This window comes from Morone saxatilis, unplaced genomic scaffold, assembly GCF_004916995.1.
Source record: "Morone saxatilis isolate NCDOM2014 unplaced genomic scaffold, NCSU_SB_2.0 Contig24, whole genome shotgun sequence".
NCBI classification, from domain to species: domain Eukaryota; kingdom Metazoa; phylum Chordata; class Actinopteri; family Moronidae; genus Morone; species Morone saxatilis.
Window position 1 is genome coordinate 1,216,338 of NW_023339807.1, and position 16,586 is coordinate 1,232,923.

General features: G+C 40.0%; 1 protein-coding gene across 1 annotated transcript in view; it reads left to right on the plus strand.

Moving 5' to 3' along the window:
• Nucleotides 1–3,428: 3,428 nt before the first annotated feature.
• ascc3 (activating signal cointegrator 1 complex subunit 3) overlaps nt 3,429–16,586 on the plus strand; it is a 141,758-nt gene continuing 128,600 nt past the window's right edge. Inside the window, exons 1-4 of the mRNA XM_035672105.1 lie at nt 3,429–3,505; nt 4,305–4,442; nt 8,592–8,742; nt 14,488–15,059. Of these exons, the coding sequence (XP_035527998.1) occupies nt 4,353–4,442; nt 8,592–8,742; nt 14,488–15,059 (813 nt within the window). The 5' untranslated portion in view covers nt 3,429–3,505; nt 4,305–4,352. The remainder of the gene's footprint in view (nt 3,506–4,304; nt 4,443–8,591; nt 8,743–14,487; nt 15,060–16,586) is intronic.

A 16,586-nucleotide genomic window follows, 5' to 3' on the forward strand; every position in this document is an offset into this window, starting at 1 on the left:
GGGCGGTGCCAATAAGCTTTAGGAAGCTGGTGAGGAAGCGCCAGCTCGGTGTGCGGGCATTGGAGCTGCAGGTTGTGGAGGCGCTTTGCGTTGTGCAAAAAGTTGAATCTGGAGATGAAGGGGATGATGATAAGAGACTGAGCCCAGGCCCCGGAGCATAATGGTAACTCATAATATCAATGTTGCGATGGGGGTCCAGATTTCATGAACAGGTAACTTTTTATAAGGGTGTTAGAGATATGTGTGGGTGTTTTTCCTGTCATTTCCTGTGGACGACGAATTGTAAACTGACTATGACAAGTTAAGGTATCAGCGGAGATCTGTAGAGGAGGTGTAAAGGTGGCTGTTTGGTTGTGGGGTTTTTGGCCTTTGCTGAGACATGGGCTTTGATTCCATTCTACTCTATCAAACCCAGTAGATACCTCGGCCCTCGGCTCGCGCAGTATCTTTATCTTTGTTTTCTGTTTTTTTGCGCTGCTTTGCCCTATTGCTGCTGTGTCAAAATGAATTTCTCCTTAGGGGGATAAATAAAGGAATTATCTTATCTTATCTTATCTTATCTTAGAGGAAAGCTTATGGAGTGTAAAATTGGAACGGTTTCTCCTCTGGGGGGCATGAATGTGTCATTTATATATTTACGGGAGTGGTCCTCTGGATAAAAAGGTCATCATTATCTGATCACTTCTGACCTGTAATTTTACTAATTCATTGATTCATTGTCCTCTCCATTTGTCCCTTGGTTCTGTTATGTTTTTTGTGGTCCCCATGTGAAGCCTAATGATTTAGTTGATCCTTTGACTTTTCCAACTATATGTAGTATGTTAAGCAAAACAAGTTTTTTCTGTTAGAAAAAACGAAATTGCTGTGGAAACTGTCAAGACACGTGGCTACACATGACAAAATGGACATTTCTGATTCCACATATTTATCATCATTACTATTATCAGGTGTAATTTACACAGGTGTGTAAAAACTACAGGTTATTAACTTTTTAACATACAAAACTGTTAATTATCGGTTATCATGCCTCCCTTATTTTTATTACATGTTAAATATCAGATTTACAATCAATGCACATATGATTAAAAATTAATTTGTTCTATATCCAATTGTACCAATCTTTTCATTTCTGCATCAGACTTAGCTGTAGTCACTAGGGGTTACCCATTTTATCCCATAAAAGAGGCTGTATTGTCAAATATATTTCATCCATCAAGAAAAAGCAACAGATTATCATTTTTTCTATCCATCTATATTGTAATAGTCCAGAATATATGTGTGTCAACAGTTCAGAAATTTCAGTTTTCCTGGAAAATGAAAAAAACAAACTTCTAGTAACAAAAAAAAAACAAAAAACAGATGTTCAGTGTGGACATAAATGGTTTAAATGTTCTGTTAGTCCAATATGTGGGTTTATATCAAAACTAATGACATTCCCAGCAGCCTCAGCTATACTATATGTTTAGTGCTAATGTTAGCATGCTAACATGCTAAACTGAAAAGGTGAACAACAAAAAGACTATACCTGCTAAACAAACATCAGCATGTCAGAGCGCTGCTGTGGAAATGTGGGCCTGGTGTGGAGTTGTTGATATGGAATAATGATTAAGAATGAAATAATGAGACTGAAACATGTACAACAAAAATAAACTATGGACTGGTCTGTCTACTATCCCTACAAAAAAAAAAAAATCAGCTTTAGGAATCAAGTTTATTTGTACCACTGGGAAAACAAATTCTCATACATTTTATTCATGTCAGCATGTTAATGTGGATTACACTGGTCAGCCTGTTTTAAATAAACCCAGTTCTTCACTCAATCATATGTGATAATGGTGCATAAATGTTTTTCATGAATGTTTCAATATCTCATATTGGATGTCAGCAGTTTTACAGAGCAGGGTGGTGCAGTTTGCATCTGATTATCAGCCTCACTGTGAATGTGCTGAGACAGGTAGGTCCAACCTGCAGACACTGTCACCATGATGATGGCAATACAGAAAATAAAATCATAATTCTAAATTGCATAAATTGTTATAGTGCTGTTTTATTCCACATTCGCTACAGTTATTCATTTGTTCTCTTCCATTACAGTTTACCTGTATTATTTTCTCCTAAGATATGTATTTATTATTCAGCATGAATTTAATTTTAAAAAAGTAGTAATAATAGGACCTTTAATTAATCAAGCAGTCTCATTGATATTAAGATATCATTTCAAAGAGAAACAAGAAACATTCACAAAAGCCCAATCCACAAGCAGAAACAAACAACACACTGAACAAGGAATTCATTAAAACCGTTGGAAAAATCACAAAAGAACACCAAATAATGAAGCTTTATAACCTCAAACTGGATTACAACACTCAAGTTTGAGGGCAGTTCATTCTTTTTAAAAGGGGCATGGTACCTGAAACCAGTTCTGCCAGCATTAGTGTGGACATGAGGGGTGATGTACTTAGTGGACTCCTGGCTGTCTGAAGGGCAGATAAAAAGGACACCAACATCCAAAAGTAGTGCTGCATGGTGAAAGTGTTTGAGAACTGTTTCTAACATGTAGGGGAGTCTCTAAAGTAGAAGAGTGACTACTGCTCCTACCTTGTGACTGAAACTTATTTTCTGTCCCAGAATGACTTGATTACACTAATGAGATTTATATTTGTTAGCGTTATAAGTCACCCACTAACTTTTATGAGCTGAACTACCTTTCAAGGGCCAATACAACAACCCATACAAAGAATGTTTGCATTTTTCATGGGGGTTATATTTAGAGAGTATAGCATAGGTTATGGCTCCATCTTAAAGGGCACCCATTAGTGCAATTCAGGTTTTCTCCACAGGAAGGGTGCCCTACGTGGGCCTTTATCATATTTACTCCAGGATAGGGATATGTAAAAAAAAAAAAAATAAGAAAATAAAAACAATGAAAAACATATGTAGATAAATGTAGAAACTAAAACTGATTTTTATCTCACAATAGTAGGGTGTAGTTGGCTGTCTCTTTTCTTAAGCATGCAGTGTTTCAATTCAGTTTCTCAGCAGAGGAAACAAAAAGTTTCGTTTTTTAATGAAGCCATAGCTTTTATGGTTGCGCTCGTTATTTATACCAGGACCTTCGGGCTAATGGGTGGAGTTAGCCATCTCATGGATGGAGCGAAATGGCGTTGGGTGCAGCGAACAACTCCACAACACTGGAGCAGACTTTTACACAAAAACAGATTTTTTGTGGCATTCGGATAACTCTAGCGAGCAGCGGCGGACCCCGTTTTAATTCCAGTATCGACTCCGCTTACATGGGTTTCGGTGTATGCCGGTTTAATGTAAAGGCGAACCCGGCGTGATGTGGCACTACTCTGTGTAAATGGGTAATGTAGTCATTTCAGCCATACCTTATATCAAATATTTGCGCTAAAAACTACAGCACCCATAGTTCATAGCGAAGAAGCGATTCCTGTTGACATCTGCCGGTAGTGTACTCACACGCTGACAGTTCATTCTTTGGAAGGTACCTATTGAAATAGAAAGTTTTACAGCGTGTATTTAACTTCTAATGTGTTGCGGTACGTTTATGCTAACAGGTCTTCACAGTGATAAAGCTAATGCGGCTAGGGAAGTGGCAACCAAGCTGACAGGCTAATGTTAGCTAGCAGCACAGACACAACGTTAGTGAGCATCTTTCATGATAATATGTAAAAGTTGGTAAACATGGCGTAAGGGAACTTTTGTTTACAAATAATAAATAACAGTTTATTGACTTTGGCGCGAGCTGTAGCTCTCTTCTCCTGTCCGTAGAGAATATTGTTAGGTCGTTAAAAACACCTGACTTAATGTCACCATCACTTTAGCAACGGGTTACGTTTTAGAAGATAATTTCGGATCTCGGGCGAATCGATAGTATCCGTGCTTAACTTCGGCGTAAACCATATTCACCAAGCAGCCTTATTTACGCGAATAATCTGATGTTAATTCAAGGTATCACGGTTACTCTCCAACCAGCACAATGCTACTCCTCTGCACACACAGCTATTACAGTCAAATATTTAACTGCTGTTAGGTGTTTTATTAGGGTTCATTGTTATGCCGAATACACCACAGCTCCATGACGATGTGTTACATTTGCTTATAATGTCCTACCTCGAGTGTAATGTGATTGTAGTTTTTAAAAGCAACTTAAAACTCACAGCTTTTCTGTGTGGAGTTCAGTGGGTATTAAGATAGACATGCGCCGTGTCCATAGATAAGCTAGAAACCACACTGCCATCAAATTTCAGTTTACTGTTTCTGTCTGTCTGTCTGTCTGTCAGTCTGTCACAGGAATAAGCTGGAGAACCAGTGGATGAGCGCAGAGAACAATGTCTCCTCCACGGCTCACAGGTGCACTGCGCTCCTTCTCCACTGTCAGCAAGAAGGAGGACTTTACTGAGCAGCTCAGTGATCTAAAGGTAAGGCCAGCTTGTGGATAACTGTAAACTAGTATTGTCACAACAGACCTTTTTCACAGCGGCTATTTTGACATGAAATAGTAAGGTAAACACAGGTGATACCTATGATACTAATTGCATGTTGGCTCACTGGAAAGGTTAATGGAACGGAGTTGGGAAGTAAAGCACAGGTCCAGTATGTAGTGTTCGGGAGGATCTATTGAACCAATCACAGTTTCTGTTTACAATAACCTACAGGTGCATATGCCTACGTACAATTTCATAGCAGCAACATGTTGAATGTTTTCTATTTTCATGTTATTTAAAGGGTATACATTGAGTTCATGTAAAATGCATGCTTTAGGCTTTCTATCTCATTAAAAACAACACTTTGGCTAACATAGGTCGAGTTGGACCACTGACTAAAGAAAATGACAGCTTGAGGGTTAGGGTTACTTGAATGTTGAACCGCCGTGTTTCTACAGTAGCCCAGAAGGACAAAAAACAAACACTGGCTGTAGATAGGGCCTTTCGCATTCCTTGTGAGTTTTCGTGGCCACTGCGTTGATGTTTTATGCAGTAACTACAGTTCTGGTAATGCTGGCTAAAATCGTATTAACCACAACTAGTAGTAGTTGATTAGTTGAGAAGGACAAGAAATAGAACTGAATTTGCGGGCTCAGTAATCTGTCAGTTAACTGACATTTCCGTGTAAGTCAGTGGAGTACCCATTTAAAGTCCAGGTGAAACAGCAAGTGTGCTTTTTGCTTCTGCATATTTACACATTTCATGTAGTTCATAGTAGAGAGCGACGTTAGTGCTGTGTGTTAGCTGCCCATTAGCTGACTGCTGGACAGGTAGCTCCCAGTGAACAGCTCAGTCACACTGGGACTGAATGCAGCATCTGAAGGTGACTGAGGACAGTTTGAAGACAGGGAATAAAGTACTGAGGTGTTGTTATTGCTGTTATAGCTAACAAATGATTCTTTGCTCTATAGTTTGATTGATTGACAGGTGAATGGAATGATATTATTGGTTAGTTCATACTTACATAAGCACGTGTTATATCTTCTTTTACAGGAAGGCAACATTATTGGATTTTAATATGAAAATACAAAGAATTAAATTTTTTATTTGAATCTAAATAAGGATGCAATCTTAAAGGGTTACATTTTTCATTCCACCTGGACTTTAATGTATGGCTGAATTCACAAAAACTAAATCATTAATATCCATCATGATGAATGTCAAATGAATCGCGTCAGCATATTTCCCCTCACTAAATATTCTACGACGTGTCCTGCTTTGACACTCACTGGATGGTTCTATGTTTGGCATCAACTACAGCAGGTTGTTTTCCTTCCAGCTCTGTGAGCAAGCAAGTAATGTGATTTTGCACGTTTGTTGTATTACTGGAATATTTTATCTTCGATGACACAGCTTGCATACTGTATGGCTCCTACCCAGCTCCCTTTCCCCCTCCACATGGAAAAATACAAATGTTTTCATTTTGGATGGATAGAATATCCAAAAACACAGATGTAGACTCTGCACTATACTCTGTTTTCATTTATGATTAAAATCAACATCCAGTTTTTAGTACGTGGAAGCGGTGACTGTACCATGAGAGTGTGTGATCAGAGTCTGCTGTGTAAGTGACGCTTAATATGTGTAGCTCTGGAGCAGGAGATAAAATGTCATGATAGTTTTTATATGATAACTTCCTGGAAAACAGTATATAATAGCACCGGTAGTGCTATTGGTTGTAGGTAGTGAGAAATGAGCAGTGATGCATTGACACACCCCTAATGCCACATATTAATCATATATTATTGATGTTAGTAAAATTCCTGCTGTTGGCCATCAACATATACAGACACTAAATATGTGCCTGATGTCTGGTACAAAATCTGCAATGGACATTAAGTTGGACTGTGTCAATACTGGATTTATTATCAGCTGCAGGGGATGATAAAAAAAGAGACTCTGCACACCTGTTTGTGATTTTATTTTTCTCTGACCTATTAGTGGCATAGCAGTGTGATGCTTTCTCCATCCAAAACCAACAGTCTGCCACCTCCGTCAGCTGTTGCCAACTCACACAGTACACACAAGACTCTAAACACTTGACAGAATAAAAACAGTTTATTGAGCCTGTCATGAACACACAACACAGTCAGCTGCCTTTGCTTAGCTGAGCTTAGTTTAGCTTAACTTAGCCTACCCAGTGGTTTTCAGGTCCATACCCTACCCTACACTGCTTTAGCCACTTCATTGGAATACATTTCACTGCTGCTGTAAACAGAATTTGCAGTAAATAATTGACGCCTTCCTTCTACCCCTTCAGGTGTCATTCCCAACAGGGAGATGCTGGATGTCAATATGCACTTGTTTCCCTGACAGCTTGGAATGCATCATTCCGATAATCTTTCAGTTTTGGGCAGTACCAGTGTGTATGTGTGCATGTGCCCCCCAATCCCGACAGCTGTTTCTGGAGGCTAGGGGGATGTTTGTCTTAGCAATTCTACAATATGTGGTGTTACTTTTGACACAATCTCCTCTGCTCTCCGATTGACAGTACTGTATCTAGGTGGGTTCTGCTGGGTCGGATCCTCCATTTTCACTGCTTGGCTCTCTGTTTTTTAATAATCTGTTTTTTGCTATTGCCATTTTACAACCTTGACAACCATTATACCATCTCGAAATCTGCCATATTGTCACTCTGTGTCAGTGATTTGTTTCTCAGATCGGTTGCCTCTTTCTTAACCCAGAAATGAAATTGTGGACGGTATTCAGCCCTTCACTTTTACCTGGTTCACCTCCACTTAAATCCAGAAAAGCAGAAAAAGTGCTTCTACAGGGAAAAAGATGGCTGGAGTCACTGAGATTATCTGCCAGCTTGTGTTAAAATGCTTAGTTTTTAGAAAACCTAGAGATCCTGATTGTAACAGAGTCATTGCATTAATGCTGCTCCTGACCTCTGAGCCTGAACTGTCACACCTACTCAGATTTAATACCTCACAGCTCTAATGGGAGGCGCTTCTTAACACTGACTGTCCTACAACTACTACCACAACTACTGAGGATGCATGTGTACCTACACTATTAAAGCACCTTTGACGTACCCAGGGTAGCAGAATTTCAGAACAAAAAGATTCTGTACACAACATAACCGATATGGATTTTATTATCAGCTCACATTAAATACATGTTGTTGTTCAAATTTAGAGAGTGAGCAGTGAGAAGGCAGACAGAGACACGCCTCTAATTACTGTTTATAGTTCTGTTCTGTGCCATGAAAGTGCCAGAAGATGTTATTAAATTAATTAATATTATACTGCGTAAAAAATGAAAGCAAGATATACAGTAAGAAATAACTGAGTGTGATGGATATGCTGTTAACAAGGCATTTCATTTATAGGGTCACAGAGTAGCCTATACTCTGGTACTGCAACAAACTGGAACAAACTGACAATATTTATACAAATATAGGAATAACTTTGAATTCACAGGAGGGAACAAATACTTAAGAATTTGTCATGGACAGCATTTCACAAAGTTTATAAAGTCACCCCTAACTCAACAACTCAAACAACAACATTCTGTGATATTTAATAAGGGAGACTGGGGCTGATTTTCTGCCATTCAGATTACTTGAGTAGATATTGCTCTGGAGAACAGAGTGAGGATAACGCATGAAACACAGAATACATCAAAAATACCAGGTGTAAATGCAAAGGCGAGATAGGATCCTTTATTATCTGGATACCCTGTCCGGAGACAGATCACATTTTAATAGCAGGTGTAAATGGGGTGTATGTGTCAGCCCTGACCCCTGATCCACTGGTGATCTCTCCAGGCTTGTCCATGCTCCGGAGCTTTGTGGAGTCTGAGAGAATAACCCTGATGGAAGAAAGAAAGCCACAGTGGTGTAGAGTTCCAAAGACTTGAATGTTGAAAAGATGCTATAAGAAATAACTTGAAATGTAGTATCACGTGTTTTTGAAGCTTGGAGTTGGCTAACACATTTACAGAAATGTTTATGTGCCTTGTCCTTATAAATAAACAAATGAAAGGAAATCCAAATTATTAGAGCAGTGAGTACTATTCTCTTCTACTATCCTCTTTCTTTAAATGGTTTCTTGTATTTCTCCCTGTGACTCACGTTAGACCAAACGACTGAAGAGACGGGAGCTGTTTGCCAGAGAGGGCCTGACGTGGCAGAAGATTGTCCATTTCTGCAATGAGCATCAGGACAAAGCTAAGCAGCAAGCTGCCAGTCAGGAACTGAAGAGCCTCCTTCTGGCAGCCAAACAGATTGGTAATTAACTCCTCAGCCTCAAATCCATTGTAATTTATTTCAATCTATTTTCACATGTGTTGTGTTTGTGATGAAAACACTGTTAAAAAATAACAGAATGCCGTCTTCTGTTTTCAGACTGCTTGTTTAAAAGGGATTATGAAATGATGTTACTGTGCCTTTGCTTAGAAGTCAGTGGGAGTTTAAAGTTCAACCTTTGTCAGGCCAGTTAAAAGGACAGTTCACCTAAATTACAAAAAAACATATTTCTTCACTTGGCACATAGTTTAGATTTTATTTCCCCAGTTTTCAAGGTGTCTGACATTTCTGCCTCATTCATGACGTCAAAGATTCTGTACCAAAACTATGTCTTCCAAAGAAATAGTCCCTCTGTCGCTGTTGAGGGATGTTTGTGGATTATGCATTATTAACAAGGACATTGTTTCTTCAAAGAGATATTGCTTTAGAATTTTTGAAATGTTGTATTTCAGTGGACATACCAAATTAACCCTCACTGTATTGGAGGCAGAAGTCTCAGAGACAGACATCTCAATACCTGGACAATTCAAACTCACTGCACGACGAGCACGTATTACACTGAAAAATACAGCTGTACACCTTCTGAATTCAAGTTTCTCTATTTTACCAAACTAAGCTTTATTGCTTTGACAACTCCTCGAAAAAAACACACTTCAAACTTGACAGAAACAATAAAACTAACAAAAACCGTCTTGGTCTTCCCACTGTTCCAACACTTGTGGAGTCTTACCATCTAATCGAGTTAGATGTGAAAATATTCTGGCTCTACACGCTGATGGGGGCATGAAATAAAAAAGGTGGTATTCGATGACCTAAGAATAAGAACAGGCAGGATTTTGCACAAGTTGGTTGAACCTGTTCCTTTAACTTGAATAGTTAAACCATAGGTACAGTGACAACAAAGACACATCTTAAGGATATTAGTCAAATTTCTGGTTCATTATTGACGTACTTAATTCAATGTACAATTTCTGCCGCTGAACAATAACAAAGGACAAAGTTCGTTAAAAATGTTTCTCTGACTTCTTTTGGCAGACAAAGGACATCCCAGAGGGGTGCAAGCTACTACTCAACTAAACAAAATATATAACATAAGAAATGTTACATATTAGAGCTTTAATGGACTGTACTGATACATTCACTTTGGCTTTAACTTTCAAATACATCATTTAGGTAACTGGGGTAGAAACTGCCTTAACCTCTAATGAGTCAGGCATTTCTGCAACTTACCAAACTGCACATTTGCTGCTGGTGTCTGATTAGATCCAAAAGCACTGGATGGGACACCTGGAATAGGTTACAAATGTTACAAATGCTGAGAAATGTATCCTGATATTCCATATAAATACTACCTTTGAGTGACCTGCTGTTAAGAGAAGTAGCAACATGTAATGATAACAACAGTAGGACACCCGCCGTCACTCTTGCCGTCATGAGATGTATTTCATGCTCAAACATTTGTTTAATAATAATGCAAAGGGATACGTAAAGATTACAACCAATGTGCCAAGGATACATTTTGGCTGATAACAAAGAAAATGATCAGTTCATCGTGCTAAATAAACAATCCATTTCAATGTCTGAAAATGTGGAATTGTGACTCATAGTTGAAAATCTGAACCCTTGCCACAGAATTGTCTGTCCCACTGTTCGGAAGTCAATGAATTTATTTCAAAATGCTGAGGTGGAGGTCTGAAGTACGGAAGTACGGAAGGCTTACAGATAGTTCTTACAGAACAGACAGTCCAGCTGCAGTGCAGTGTACTGTATATGGTGGATTAAGAGTTTAAGGAATATTAGTCAAAGCTGGGACAGCTCCTTGAAGAAGCTATTGCATGAATCCCATTTCTGGTTGGATTCCATAACTGAACTCACTGAAGACCTTTCTCACAGCATACATGTTGACTTACAGTAGCAGCACAGGTGAATGATCATAGCACATTGCTGTGCCATGTTGTATGAAGATCTCTATGGACCAATCCATACACCCCAGCCACCTCCATATGCGCACTTTTTCGCCCGATATGCTGTCACCTGACACAGATGGGTTACATTTGAGTTGACCCTGATGACATGATGCTAAAGGGTACCTTGTGCCTCTGTATATAAGATGCAGAAGGGCGTGACAAAACGCTGGCATTAATTGCCGCCCTGGGAAAGAGAATGGACTGAGGTGGTGAGTTGAAACTTAGCATGACTTGTAGGTAAAATCATCAATTATTGTTGGTGAGGTTAGCGGAATCAGAAATGTTTCTCTCTCCATAAACTGCATGATTCCTACCACACATATTTCCCCATTCATATATTTGAAACAATAAATAAATTTACAAAGGACCAGCAATTAAGTTTAATATTAATATTTAATATTACATGGCCCTCTAATGCTCCTACTTTTGGAAGTCATGCTGCAGCTTGCTCCAATGACTTTCTGTTTACATAATTGATGTGTTTGATTGGCACTATGGACGTTTCCTAACAACTACTAATAAGGTGAATCACTAGTTTGAAACCAGCGAGTTGTTACCAAGACATTTTGAAGGTCATGACACACAAACATAGTGAGTACCCGGTGCAACCAAGCAGAAACCACCATGGCTAGCAATTGAAATCAACATGGAAGTAATAAAACCTGCAGTTCCTTTAACCGCCACTTGAGGCTCCAGCAGTGAGTCAATCTCCATAAGGCCCCATATTAAAATTTCCAGCTACAACAGAAATAAACATGTTTACAGCCTGGTACCAATAACACCTTTAGGCTCTATAGCTAATTTCCCCATTCATGACAGCTGTATGGATGGGGGGGATTTTTATAGAACTCATCCATTTAAATCATATAGGCTTCAAGTTTTGCACAATTAAGGGCATGGTCACTTTGAGTGACAGGTGGGTGCCGTCACAGGCGGCTGGTTTCAGAAACCAAGCTACATTCAGACTGCCTCAGCTCCACCCACACCACCCAGTGGCTCTGCAGAAACCTATGGGTGACGTCACAGAGACTACATCCAGTTTTACACTCTGCGGCTGTAACCCAGTCCTTTTAATTATACCACTGACCTGCCCCAAATCAATCAAAGAGTAAACAGTTTTCATTTGCTGTGTACAGCCTGTTGTGTTTTGGGCAATAGTTAATGGTTGCTGTCTTTAATACACACTGGAATTAATAAAAATCTGATCTGAGGCAGGAGAATGCATATTCCTCTGTCATTAGACATTTGAATGGATGACTGTATAGAGCCTAGTGGCGCCGACTGGATGTCCATATAATTAGCTCATAAATGTTTATTTAAAGTCCTGGAAAAGTAAAGAGATAAATGAGTATGATCTCATTTGAAAACCCTACCAAACAGGTGAAAATATACTAGATTTACTCCAGAGATAGAAACAGGTGTTTGACAGCTTGCTGTACATGCTGTAATCCTCCCTTTATGACTTCAAGTGTTAGCTGAACTTCACGAGTCAATTTTGGAGCTCTCTCATGAAAGCCAGTGATGATTTTCCTTCAGTTTGCTTTTCTCTGCATTCATGGCAGTATTTTTTTTCCTCCTCACTCGACAGTATTTGTTGTGGTGATGCTCTCCTCCAATGCTTTATGTGTTGAACCTGTCCTCAGCCAGTGTGACTGGATCCAAATGAAAAGTTGCTCTTAAGCACTCTCTGGAGAGGATGAAAGCAGCCATTCTGCTCTGCTACGTGCAGCAACGAGTCTGACGCTTATTTTAATTGGTTTAAATCCTTTTCATCTGTTTTCACTTTCCTCTGCCTCTTCAACCTTCTTCTTCTGTGCCCCTGACATTTTTTTTTTCTCTAATTGGACAATTACTTTGTATTCCTTTTTGTTAAGTGCAGCTCTGGTTAAGCATGAATTGTTTGGAATATTATTTAAATGAGGCGCAAGGATCTTAAACAGTGAGCTCATGCTGTAGCCTTTACTGCTCAGAGGAACAGCTGCTGATCCTTCTTTTGGAGCTATGAGTAGTGCAAAGCTCAGATTTAATGGCCATACAAAACAGCTCTGCTGTCTAGATACCACTGATGATAATAGGAAAGGTGAAGGTGATTGTTGCATCAGGCTTAATAATCCTCATCATTAAAATCACAAGTACATCATATTTAATTGTGCCTTCAGTTTGAATTTTAGGCATTAGGCAAGTTAGGCAACTGACTGGGTCCCCCAGCAAAGAGGACACCTAATAACTATGGATGTATTGTGATATTACACATACCTGAATGTTTTGGTAGTTTGTCCCAGCTGTTGTGTTGAGTCTTCTTGTCTAATTCTCAGTGGATTGTAGATTAGTAGATTTAATCCCTCAATCTGTTTCTTCCAAGAACTGTTACTTGAGATAACATTAACATTCCAGGGGCATAATGTTACTGAGTACAAAATGCTTCTTAATAACAGTAGGTCAAGTGGCTAAATCAACTTCTGTGCAAGAGATGTATTTGAGTGGCGGAGAGTACAGTGTTATTCTGCCGATTATTCCATTGATTATTTGATTAATCAGATTAGAAATACTTTTGATTTATTACAGAGCAATAGTAATTATACAAAAGAGAAAATAAGAGTTTCCTCTTTTTTGTCCTGCAGCGGGGAGAAAGGCTTCTGTTGCAACCACCACTGTACTTCTAGTAGAGTATTTTGAAAGTGAGGTATTAGTACGTTTGCTTACTTAAAGGTCCAGTGTGTAACATTTAACAGGATCTATTTTTTAGGAATGGAATCTAATATTCATAGGTATGTTGTCATTAGTGTATAATCACCTGAAAATAAAAATCATTGTGATTATTGTGTTGTTTTTGTTACAGCCTAACTGTACCTGTGTGTCACCAGCTGAGCCCTCCCCTTTAAGGTGGAGTCTAGCGGGTTGCTTGTGAAAGTATTGTGTGTGTTTGTGTGTTGATTGTATAAGTGTGTAGATAAGCTCAGGTTGCAGTAAAATAGTTACTGAAAGCTGTGTTATGTTGCTGCCACAGAAAAGAAATAAAAAGTCCCTGTTTATGTAACGTTGCTGCATTATCTTCTTGTTCTTGATGCTAGCTAGTTAGCAGATACAAGTCAAGATAAATAGCCAAATAAAGCCGCACCCAATCAGATGATGGATTGCATCTTCTCTTTAGATTTCATTTCTCTGGAAAAAAGCTGCTAGCTAGCTTTTCACAGTGAAGCCCTGACGTTGTGCTGCTGTGCTATGCTAGTTCAGTTTTACCACAGACACACTGTACAGAGTTTTCGTTTTGTTTCAGCTTAAAATTATCCAAAATCTTGGACATGTTTTCTGTGGCGTGATCATCTGTGCAAAACACAGTGTGCTGTATGGCTGTATACATTGAGAGCTTTAGTTATCAAATTGCTTGAGTTTATCAAGGAGACATTTCAGCTCATGCTACGCTAGATTTTTTTAGTTTCTAACAGTGGTATAAAGCGCAAATTTCCCTCTGAAGTGTTGTGTATAGTATGTATAGCGTAGCATGAAATGGAAATACTCCAGTAAAGTACCAGTACCTCAAAATATTCCTTAAGTACTGTAATGGAATAAGTGTACTTATTGACCTTCCACCACTGCTTTATAGCAACATTCTTGATTTATAGAGCAGGTGAGAAACAGCCATTAGGGAGGCTCCATGTGTGGGATTGCCAGGGGCACCGAATTACTGAATCTGCTTCTGCTGCAGTAAACCCTGCGGCCATGACATCAAAGTGTAAATATGTTGTGTTTTGTTTTACAGTGGGAACGGAACATGGTCAGGAGGCCATTGAAAGTGCAGCCATCTTTTTGTTTGAAACCTTCCACAACAAAGACCACGTGGGCACAGAGGAGACCCGGGCCATCAAACAGATGTTTGGTCCCTTTCCTTCATCTGCAGCTGAAGCCTCCTGCTCCTGTGTGGCTCAGCTGGTGGCTTCACTAGGAGAGTCCCGCGTTGAGGACTTTGTCCAGACCCAGAGCTCCCGTCACAACCCCCAACGAGGCTCCACTTTTGGACGCAACATTGCCTTCTCATATGACTGCTACACACTGGAGCCACTGGAGGACCTGCCCTGCTCTGGCATCCATGAGGAGAAAGTGAGCCTGGACTTCATCAACTTCCTCAACAACCAGCAGAGCGGGAGGAAGATGGGTGCTGACGTGTCCAGTTCAGAAAGATCTGTGAGCTCTGGGGATGGAACCATCCTCAGAGGAGAGGTGGAGAAGTATCTGAATGGAGGCAACATGATCTCATCCAGCCCAGAGGAGCTGTGCACCTCCCTGTTTGAAATGCTGGCCTCCCACAAGAGTGACGATGAGCTGCAGAATGAGGTTTGTGTCACTGGGAATTACAGTATCTAAATTGTTGTTGATAAATTGTTATTGGGAATCCTTTTAAACAGGTTAAACGAGCTAAAATTTGGTTATTGCAGCTCACTACCTGTTTCATCTAGAGACTTGATACCTATGATTCTAATGGACTGTTTTTATTTTATTTTTTCTGTCATCGTAAAACATTCAGAGAAAGTTGTGGTTGTTTTTCGTCAGCTGTGAGTAGTGTCTGCAAATCCTTGGACTGTCTGTTAACCTTGCGAGGCAGCCAGAGATCACAAAATCTTCCCAGGCTTTAATCTTTGCATTTGTGGCCAAAGTGGCTACGGACATATCAGTGTCCTTTAAGGAAGTAAGGCAAAAACAGATCCGCAAGTACCTTGCTCATTTAGTCCTTTTATGGCTAAATCAAATATAAACTGTAAAAGAGCTGGGAGGCAAAGGTACTATTTTTTTAAGGTGGACATGTTCCCTCATCCCCAGTAGAAATGACAGCCTTTACAGTCATATCACACATTCTGGCTCAGTCATATCCAACTCTCAGGTTCAGCCTGTGAGCACATTACAAAACAGGAACTAGGTATGTCCAGGGCGAGTCCAGCGCGCGACCTGCATTGGACATGCAAGTGATTTTAGTGTTCAGAATAGCCGACGACTTGTGTGTCATGTCCCTGTATCAATGGGCTGCTTAGCAGCAGAGTGTTCTGCTCTTTTCTGTTCAGTTACCTTCTAGACTGTTCCTACACAGGAGCGTTAAGTGTAGTATCGATCCGGACCTGTGGACAAATGTCAATTCAATTCAATTTATTTGTATATCTGCCAATCTCATAAAGAAGTTTCGTCAGGACATTTATCAACATAGAGCGAGGTCTAGACCGCAACTCTTATAACATGGTTACAGAGACCCAACAGTACCGGACCATGAGCAAGACCTTGGCACAAGGGCAGCGATGGACGACCTGATGCTGACCCAAGACCCTTGGCCAATACAAACATTATTAATCATGCTACTGGGACGCGTCACCCAACCAGGAAGACCACACAAATGCAGAACAGACTCAGCGAAATGAAATAATCAGGGAAATGAATTTATTCAGGGGAAAGGAATGTGGATGCAGGGATGAGGGGAGCCTTGAGCTGAAGTTGGTGGGCAGAACAGAAGGCAAAAACGGCTGGAAATGAGAAAGGGACAGAGATACTGGAGGCAAGGTGATCCTAGTCAACAATCCAGAGAATCTAATAACAAACACATATCTGTTAACACTTGATACACAATGCGGGTGGCCACAGAAATGAAACTACCACCTGCGGGTGAGTACCAGCGATCTTGGCAACGACAGTGGATTGAAGAGTACCGGGGGTTGATATAACCTGGCTGTTGATTAGTGGATTGGGTTGCAGGTGAAAGCGTGGCGCGCTTGGAGCAGGTTTGATGGTAGATATTGGTTGGTGAATCTGCGAGAGAGCTGTGCATGCCACATAGACGATGAAACGCCCACCATGTAAACAATAACACCTGACCACAAT